We start from the raw sequence: 9,010 nt of genomic DNA on the forward strand, positions 1-9,010 counted from the left end.
ATCTTATTTGATTTGATTAATTTATTGTTGTATTTGTTATCGTATTTTATTCTATTTCTTATTTATTAACTTATTTTATTTTATTCTAGTTGATTTGATTTTTTTCTTTGATTTGATTTGATTTGATTTGATTTTTTTACCGTCTGGCCTCGAGCAGGTGTTTGTGGGTCCCAGGCTCTGTAGAGGGTTTCTGGACACCCCCCCCCCCATCCAATGGCCTTGAAGAGTTTCCACAGGGAAAAATGTGACCCAGAAAGGGGCCCAGGAGGCTTCCCCCCCAGCTGCTCTCCCAGCTGGTTTCACCCCCATCGCTGCTGAGCCCCAGAGGCCCCCCCCCCGGTCCATTCAATGCTCTGGCTCAGGGTGCTGGGAGGGGAGTGTGTTTTGGGGAGAGGAGCTGGGTGGTTTCATGGAGGCGTGGGGGTGGGAGCTGGGACAGGACAGGTACAGACAGGCTTTATTGCCCAGAGGTTTGGCAGCGGACGAGCCCATTTCACAGGCGGGGCAAGTCGCGGCCCGGATGCGCAGGCAGATCTCGGCTCCTCCAGCACCGGAAGTAACCTGGCTGGGCCGAGCCCTGTTCCCTGCGGGGCTGCAGCTGAGGCCTGGCCAGCTCGTTTCACTCGCCGCTAATGCCTTGCTGCTGTCTCCCCAGCCCCTCACGTTCCCCCTGCTCTCCGTCACCCTGCTGGCCTCCTTCGGCTCCTCCATGCTCTATGGCTACAACCTGGCCGTGGTCAACTCGCCGGCCGTGGTAAGCACCGGGGGGTGGGGGGTGCCCTGAGAGGGGATCTGCATCCCTGGGGGGTCTCTGGGTGTGCCGGTGCAGCTGGGAATGCAGCCACCTCTGGGGGTGCTGGAGCCACCCGGGGAGCAGATGACGGAGAATCCAGGTCCCGCAGGGAGGGAAACTGAGGCAGGCAGAACCCTCCCCCCGAACCAGGATTCACGAATCTGGGCAGGACAGACCCGGGTCCGACCCCGCGCAGGGCAGCCCTGGGGTCCTTACGGCCATCGCTGCAGCCCAGGGCTTGCCGCGCAGCAGAGTCGGGCCCTGCCGCAGAGACCTGATCCGGGCCTGTGCCAACCCTGCCAGCCCCTGCCCGCTCCCACCTGCCGCCTTCTCTCCCCTTGCAGCACATCAAGGCTTTCTACAACCTCACCTGGACCAAGCGCTACGGGCAGGGCCTGAGCCCCGGGCTCCTCACCCTCATGTACTCGCTGACCGTCTCCGTCTTTGCGCTGGGGGGGCTGGTGGGGTCCCTGCCCGTGGGGGTGCTGGTGACCCGATACGGCAGGTACAACCTGGGCGGGGGGAGGAGACTGCCCAGGTGACTCGGCAGCCCTCAGGGCCACGCCGGGGTGACTCGCTACCTGTGGCCCCAGCAGGAATGGGACCCTGGTTCGGAGCACGCTGCTTGTCTTCCTGGCCAGCGCCCTCATGGGCTTTAGCCGTGCCCTGGCCTCGCCCGAGATGATCATCACCGGCCGCTTCATCACGGGCATCCACTCGGGTAGGACGGGGCGGGGTCGGAGTAGGGTGGGGAGCTGGGCATGGGGCAGGGGGCAGCAAGGGCTACGGGGTGCTGCAACCTCACCGTGCCCCTCGGCTGGTCGCTGCCCGCAGGCGTCTGCCTCAGCGTGGTGCCCATGTACCTGGGAGAAATCGCCCCCAAGAACCTGCGTGGCTTCCTGGGCCTGGTGCCCAGCATCTTCATCTGCCTCGGCGTCTTCTCCGCCCAGCTCCTGGGCCTGCCCGAGCTGCTGGGGGAGGTCAGTACGGCTCCCGTGCCGCCTCAGAGCCCACCCGGGGATGCCAAGGAGGTGGAAGGGGTTGGGCGGGCGTCTTCCTGGACCACCCATGGGTGCCCCTGCTCCAGGGCACGGAGGCTGGGGGCGGTTCATCCAGGCCCCCGTCCATGCCCTGTGTCCTGACTCCCCCCATCCAGGACGGGCTCTGGCCGCTGTTCCTGTCTGTGGTGGCCGTCCCGGCCTTCCTGCAGCTCCTGCTGCTGCGCTGGTTCCCCGAGAGCCCCCGGTACCTGCTGATCGAGAAGAACGACGTCTGCAGTGCGACCCAGGGTGAGCCCGGGTCCCCCCATCCTAGCCGCCCCCCAGGTCTGGACCCCCGAGCCCCCTGCTTCCAGGCTACCAGGGGCTGAAGGCAACCCACAGGCAGCCTAGCCCAGGCTCGCAGACCCTGACTCATAACGGGCTGGTGTGAGTGGGCAAAAGGCCTTGACCATGGCTCCACTGGGGGGACAGTGGCAGGGGCAGGCGTCGCTGAGTGCCACCCCGTGCCCCCACAGCGCTGCGCTGGTTCCTGGGGAAGCAGGACGTGCGGGAGGTGGTGGAGGAGATGCGGGAAGAGCAGCGGTCGCTGTCCTCAGTGCAGACGGTGTCCGTGCGGCAGCTGCTGCAGGACCGCAGCGTCCGCTGGCAGGTCCTCTCCGTCGTCGTCATCAACGTGGGCATGCAGCTCTCTGGCATCGATGCCGTGAGTACCCCCGGCCTCGTGGGCGGCAGGGCATGGCTGGACCGGCAGACTCCCCGGAGCGGGGCTGGATGGAGCTCAGTCTCCTGTCTCCCACAGCGGCCATGGTGGATGCCATAAGGAGAGAGCACAGACCCGGGTCTCTCTAGGGTGATCTGTCCCCTCTTCAATACCCCCCCGGCACCCACGGGTATTGGTCTAGAGATGCCAGAGGAAACGTCTCCAACCGTCCTGCTCAACAGCCAGTGATAAATGGATCCTCCTTGAGTTTATCCACCCCCTTGTTGACCCAGCTCTGCCCTCTGCCATCTCCTGCAGCGAGGAGTCCCACCAGTTAACAATGTGTTGCCTAAACAAGTCCTTCCTCTTAGTTTTAAATGTGTTGCCTATTCATGTCATCTAGTTCTGGTCTTCTGGGACTTGGGGAACAGGTCACTGGTCACTTGGTCCACAGCCTTCCTGGTCTTACAGGCCTCTGTCCTCTCCCCCCTCAGGGGTCTCATGGGGCCAACTGGGGTCTGGTCTCCCTTGTGCCCTCCAAGGCCTCCCCCGGCGGGGCACAGACCCACGTGGCACGGCTCTTTCTCCTTTCCACCCTGAAGATCCCCGGCCTTTTCACTCTCCTGGTCTGGCACCTGCCCCGGGGCTCTGATCGTTTCTTCTCTGCACTTTCTCTGATCCTACCACAGCCTTATTGAGAGATGTGCGTGAAGGAGAGAGAAATGTGAATGTGCCCGGGGCTGCCGGATGCTCAGAGGCTGGACACGGGGTTTGTCCGGGCTGGTTCGGACAGGGCAGGTCCCTGCCAGCCCCGCTCCTCTAGGACTCTGTGAATACAAAAGACGAGGGAGAGGAAGGGGGCATCCCACCGGCCCTTGGGGAGCAGGGAAACTCCTCAGCAGCCATGGGGACCCCTGTCCCGGAGCCGACAACATTCGAAATACTCGTTAGACCCTAAAAGTCCAGACGTGCCGGCCATTTCAGGCCACCTCTGTCCTCCCGGGACATTTCAGAAGCTCATCGGGGAAGTCTAGGAGCGGTCTGAGCCCACCATCCGTGGAGCGGTTCCCTGCTCCCCGGGGACTAGGGGCTCGCCCGCCAATGCCCCCCCCAAAGCTCCCCAGACGGGGCAGGGAAGGAGAGGGTCTCTCTGCCCTAATCCCCCCGCCCCGGCTCAAGCCATCTCCTCCCTTCGGCAGATCTGGTTCTACACCAACACCATCTTCGAGAACGCCGGCATCCCGGCGCCCGAGGTCCCCTACACCACCGTGGCCACCGGCGCCATCGAGGTCGTCGCCGGCCTCGTGGGAGTGAGTGTCTCTTGTCCCCCTCCGGCCCGTCAGGGCGGGCGCCGGGGGCCGTGGGAGCAGCACCGGGGAGGGCCGGGATTCCCTCGCGGAGGTGGGCAGCTTCTTCCCCAGCTCGCGGAGACGGACGAGTCCGCAGCTCGGAGGCCGGCATAGCCCCGGGGGTGTCCCCGAGCCCCCGCTTGCCCCCCACGTCCGTCAGCCCCGCTTAGTCAAAGTGAGCACCGACGCCTGCCCTGGGCCGGCCGGAGCCACCCGGTTTGACCCATGGCGAGGTTGGCCGTGCCCGCAGAGGGCCTAGCCAGGGCCAGCGGGCAAGGGCCCAGCCACGGCCCCCCACCGCACGCCTGCTCCGTGCTGCGGCAGGGAGAGCCGCGCCGTGCCGCGCCGGCGCTAACGGCCCCCGACGGACGCGCCGAGATGGGTTATAAAATTACAAGCATTTGTTCTGCTGTCAGCCCCCTCCTGCTCCCGCTGGCGCCCAGCCCCACGGCGCAGGGGGCCGACCGCGCTGGGCCTGGGGGGACCGGTCCCTGGCGGGGGACGGGGATGGGGACGGGGTCCCTCTGTCCCCTGCCAGCACTGGGGGAGAGATCCCGGGAGTCTGGCCCCTTCCCTGGCCACGAGCCTGCTCCCCCGAAAAGGACGCGGGCGTCCAGCGCCAGCCCCTCGCCCCCGCTCTCACCACTAGCTCCTCTCCCCTTGCACAGCTGGGGTCTAAAACCCAGGAGTCCTGGCTCTGCCAGCGCCCATGCTGTAACCACTACACCGTCCTTCCCCGCAGAGCGGGCCAGGCACCCGGGATAGCCCACTTCTGCCCCCTTGCTCTAACCACTAGCCCGCCCGTCCTTCCTCCTGGAGCTGGGGCAGAAACCCCTAGTCGCCCTGAACTAACTACCCCTGCCCACACCCGGGGGCCCTGGGACCAGGTAAGCATCCCGCCCTCAGGTGCTCAGACCAGCCAATGAGGAGAGAAGCTGATGTTGTCGTGCCCCTGTTCCCCATTCCATTGGCTGATTGCGCTGCCACTCAGGACCGGGGGGGCCAGTGCCTGGGGTAAGGGAGGGGCTCTCCTAACCCCCTGCCCCCTCCCCACAGTGCTTCACCATCGAGCGCCTGGGCCGCCGGCCCCTCATCATCGTCGGCTTCTGCTTCATGAGCATCTGCTCCCTGGGCATCACCATCTCCCTGGTGCTCCAGGTGGGTGCGGCCCCCTCCGGCCTGGCCCCCGCTCCTACCCCAGGACCACCCCCCACTCTAGCAGGGCCACGTTCGGAAATCCCCCAAGCCCCCAATTTTGGGGTTTCCAGTGAATTGCTATTAATGGATCCGTGGTCCGGGAGTGTGGGTCTCCCCGCTCTAACCACTGCTCCAGCTGCTCTCCCAGAGCTGGAAGTCCTGGAAGCCCCAGGCCCCCGCTCCAGCCACTGCTCCATCTGGAGCCTCAGTTTTGAGGGCAGACAAGATTCAGGTTGCTAGAAACATGCCTGAAGACAGCAATTAGAGGGGCTTCCCGAACAGGCCGGAGCAGGACGTGCTGAATGAAATGTAATTGGGGGAGGGGGTTGGGTTGCTCTAGACCGGCGTCAGCCAAAAAGTTTCGGCTTTGTATTGCTCCCTGGTAGCGGAGTCGTGTATCCCAGACGTGCGAGGCCTGTCTCTGCAAACTGGAGTAATTTGTCGCTGGGGTCCCTGTAGGGAAACTGGGGTAGGGCCCCGCCCGCTCTAGGATCTAAACACGTCTCCCTCTGCCCCAGACTGCCGTGCCCTGGATGCGCTACGTCAGCGTGGCCTGCGTCGTTGGCATCATTGCCGGCTTCTGCATCGGACCTGGTGGGTACGAGGCCCGTGAGGCAGAACAGCAGGGGCTGTGGGTCGGGACCGGGGGGTGCGGGTCAAGAGTGAAGAGCACTGGCAGGGCGGGGTGGGTAAGGGGCACTGTCAGCATGTCTCTCATTCCCTCCGGGCCTTCCTGGCCCCTGCATAGCTTTGGACCACTGGACCAGTAAGCCCGGGTGGGAGACGGTGCCTTGGGGCCCAATCCTGGCTGTGGGACCCAGGGGGGCTGGGATGCAGCCCAAGCCACCTACCTGCACCCAGCCCCTCCTCTACTCCCACCACACACGCATGGAGCCAGCGTGATCCTCCCCACCTAGTTACAAGCCTGCCAGGGCCCCGCACGCTCTGCCCACATAGACACGGCCCCGAACGGGTTCCCTCGCTGATGCATGCGCCAGGGCAACCGACAGGTCTATAACTCATCCCCGGCCTGGAATTTATTTGCTGTAATTACATCTTTAATTAGGGCTTGAATGGCTCATTGTTCACAAACAATGATGAATCGGACTTTGAAACCTGAAAGCGCCGCTCCCTACGCACGGCCCGGACCAGGCTGCGCAGCACTGGCCGCCAGGCCCTTTTCTGCTCTGCACCTGGGGCTTGGTTGTGGCCACGAAGCATCTTTATGAGATGCTCTCCCACCCCTGGGAGCAGCTGCCATGGGGTGCGGGGGGGTCTTGGGAAGACCCAGCCCCCAACACCTGGGACATCCGAGCCCAGAGACGCTGCCCAGGGGTCTGCTGGGAAACACGTCCTGGCTGAGTCGTGTGCCCACGGGGTGTATGACACGCCACGGTTTTTGCCCTTTCATGCGCTGCAACCGTATGTCTGCACAAGCACAATTTCCAAACGCTTTAAAAGTCTTTCTTTGACCTCCCTATCCCATGACGTGCCACAATGAAGACTCCCAGGATGCACTGCTTGTAGGGGGGCAGTGTGGTGCATGATGGGAGATGTAGCACAGCCAGGGAGCAGGGTCATAGGAGCAGGTGGGGCCTGGTTGCACCCCCCCCCCATGCATCCACTCCCCAAACACTGGACCCATTGGGTGCTGGGTCCCAGTGAGTGGCCCATGCTCAACTTGCCCCTGCCGCCCCACAGCTGGCGTCCCCTTCCTGATGACCGCAGAGCTCTTCAAGCAGTCGCACCGGCCGGCCGCCTACATCGTGGGCGGCTCCCTCAACTGGCTCTCCAACTTCGCTGTCGGCTTCGTCTTCCCCTTCCTGCAGGTAAGGACGGGCAGGCTCAGGGCTGGGGAAGTGGGGAGAAGGAGAGGGGTTGTGGCCCCAGGGGCTGCGTGGGTACAAGAATCAGCCAGGGGCTGCGGCCAGCAGACCTGGGAGAGGATTTCATAGACATCAGGGCTGGAAGGGACCTCGGGAGATCATCGAGTCCAGCCGCCTGCCCAAGAAGGAAGACAACTGGGGTCAGGAGAGTTTGTGACCATTACTCCTGGTTTTCCCCTCGGGTGCCCTGGTGAACAGTTGCTCACCGAGCCCTTGATGTGCTCCCCTAGTGCAGCGGTGAGCTGCTCCCAGGTCCCCTCTCGGCCTTCTCTTCCTTGGGCTGAAGAGTCCCAGGTCCCCCCGCCTTTCCTCGTATGGCTTGCCGTGTAAGACTGATCATACGGGTGGCTCTTCTTTGGACTCGGTCAAGCTTGCCCACGTCCTTGTTAAAGTGCGGTGCCCAGACCTGGACGCAGTCCGCCGGCTGCGGTCTCACCAGTGCTGAGTAGAGATAACATGGAAAGGCTTGGGGGTGTTTCAGAAACCCAGCAGCCCCTGCTGAGGATGGCTGAGGACAAAGCCAAGGAGATCTGGGCTCAGCACTGCCAATCTGCTCTGCATGGCTTTGAACAAGTTGGTGAAGCTCTAAGCCTCAGTTTGCCTGGCTGTGAAATGGATACAGGAGGGGAAGCTGCTCCCCAGGGCAGGGGCATAATGCCATAACAGGGTAGATGCTATCTCTTTCTCTCCCACATCTTGGCAGGGCATGGAAGCAGATCCAGGGGCCTGGAAGATTGAGTCCCCCCCCACAACCAGCCTCATCTGCACCCAAAGCTGGGGCTGGCATAACACAGCAGCCCAAAGCCCACAGGGCTCTAGGGTTGTGGGGGATTGGCGAGGCCAATATACTGTATTTTCTAGCATACAATACACATTTTCCCCCCAAATTAAGCAGCTGGAAATTGGGGTGTGCCTTATGAGGGTGCAGAACCCATCCCCCACCCCATAGCCCTATGCCCCCTGCAGCTATATACCCAGGGCAGTTCGAGGCCCTGGGTCTGGCATAGTGGGTGTCTGTGCTCCCCTGCCCCAGGCTGGGGTGGCTGCAGGATTGGGGGCAGGCAGTGGAGATGCCCGGGAAGCTGCTGGAGGTCTGCACTGCACAAGGGGGGCCGTTGTGTCCGCAGCCCAGACACTGTCCCCTCTGCTGCCCAGATGTCGGCGGGTGCCTTCTGCTACCTGGTGTTCTGTGGCGTCTGCCTGCTGGTGGCCCTCTACGTCCACGCCATCATCCCTGAGACCAAGAACAAGACCTTCGTGGAGATCAGCCACATCTTTGCCTCACGCCGCGCCTTCCTGGCCCGCACCCCTGACCTCGTCCGCATGAGCAAGCTCCATGGCTACGGCGCCCTTGAAAGCAGCTCCCTCGAGGACTCGGGATCCAGCCAGGCCTGACTTCCCTGCCAGCTACCCCAGCCAGGTGCTGCTGCTCCCACCGCTGCCTGCACCCCCAGGCCTCTTGGGGGTGGGAGGGCTGGGAAGCCCCAGGGCTCAGTCCCTGTCCCTGTCCCCAGGGCACCTCCTGCCTCCACCAGCTGCCATCTCCTTCTCCCTCTCCAGCCCAGGGCCCTGGGGAATGGGGTTGGCTCCCTCCAGCTGCCCCAGCTCCGCTGCACCTGGCAGATCTGGGGACTCCTAGCAAGGGCCTGGGATTGTGGGGAGGTGACTCCCTCTTCTCCAAATTAACACCCCCAAGTGTTGGTGCTACACAGTCCTCCAGGGGTTTGTACGGATGGCCCCGGGGCCCCAGCTCACAGCAGCTCCAACCCACCAGCCCCCAACCCCTTTTATAGTGCAACTGCAGCAAGCCCCGCCTCCAGAAGCAGTGACATCACTCCTGATGGCAGGTGCTGGTTGGCTAGTGCTGCTGTCAGGCCCATCTGAAAAGGGGCAGGACTTCCTGGGGTGCCAGGTGGGGGGCGGGGCTCAGGCAGGATGGGGCATGGTGGGTACATCTGCACCAGGGCACATAATAAAGGATGTGGCTGGAGGAGGCTGTGCCCATGTGTGGGTTCAGAAGCGGGCAGGGGTGGGGGTGGCTCTGCTCTGGTTTGGGGCTTAGGCACAGCACTCCCAGGCCATCG

General features: G+C 63.3%; 1 protein-coding gene across 1 annotated transcript in view; it reads left to right on the plus strand.

Moving 5' to 3' along the window:
- LOC109323889 (solute carrier family 2, facilitated glucose transporter member 9-like) overlaps positions 1-8,914 on the plus strand; it is an 11,491-nt gene extending 2,577 nt beyond the window's left edge. Inside the window, exons 2-12 of the mRNA XM_019555544.1 lie at positions 656-754; positions 1,138-1,298; positions 1,390-1,514; positions 1,628-1,773; positions 1,950-2,082; positions 2,310-2,497; positions 3,694-3,804; positions 4,900-5,001; positions 5,559-5,634; positions 6,742-6,869; positions 8,082-8,914. Of these exons, the coding sequence (XP_019411089.1) occupies positions 656-754; positions 1,138-1,298; positions 1,390-1,514; positions 1,628-1,773; positions 1,950-2,082; positions 2,310-2,497; positions 3,694-3,804; positions 4,900-5,001; positions 5,559-5,634; positions 6,742-6,869; positions 8,082-8,321 (1,509 nt within the window). The 3' untranslated portion in view covers positions 8,322-8,914. The remainder of the gene's footprint in view (positions 1-655; positions 755-1,137; positions 1,299-1,389; positions 1,515-1,627; positions 1,774-1,949; positions 2,083-2,309; positions 2,498-3,693; positions 3,805-4,899; positions 5,002-5,558; positions 5,635-6,741; positions 6,870-8,081) is intronic.
- The last annotated feature ends 96 nt before the right edge of the window (positions 8,915-9,010 follow it).

This window comes from Crocodylus porosus, unplaced genomic scaffold (assembly GCF_001723895.1).
Source record: "Crocodylus porosus isolate Cpor-Errol unplaced genomic scaffold, CroPor_comp1, whole genome shotgun sequence".
In the NCBI taxonomy this organism is placed as follows: Eukaryota; Metazoa; Chordata; order Crocodylia; family Crocodylidae; genus Crocodylus; species Crocodylus porosus.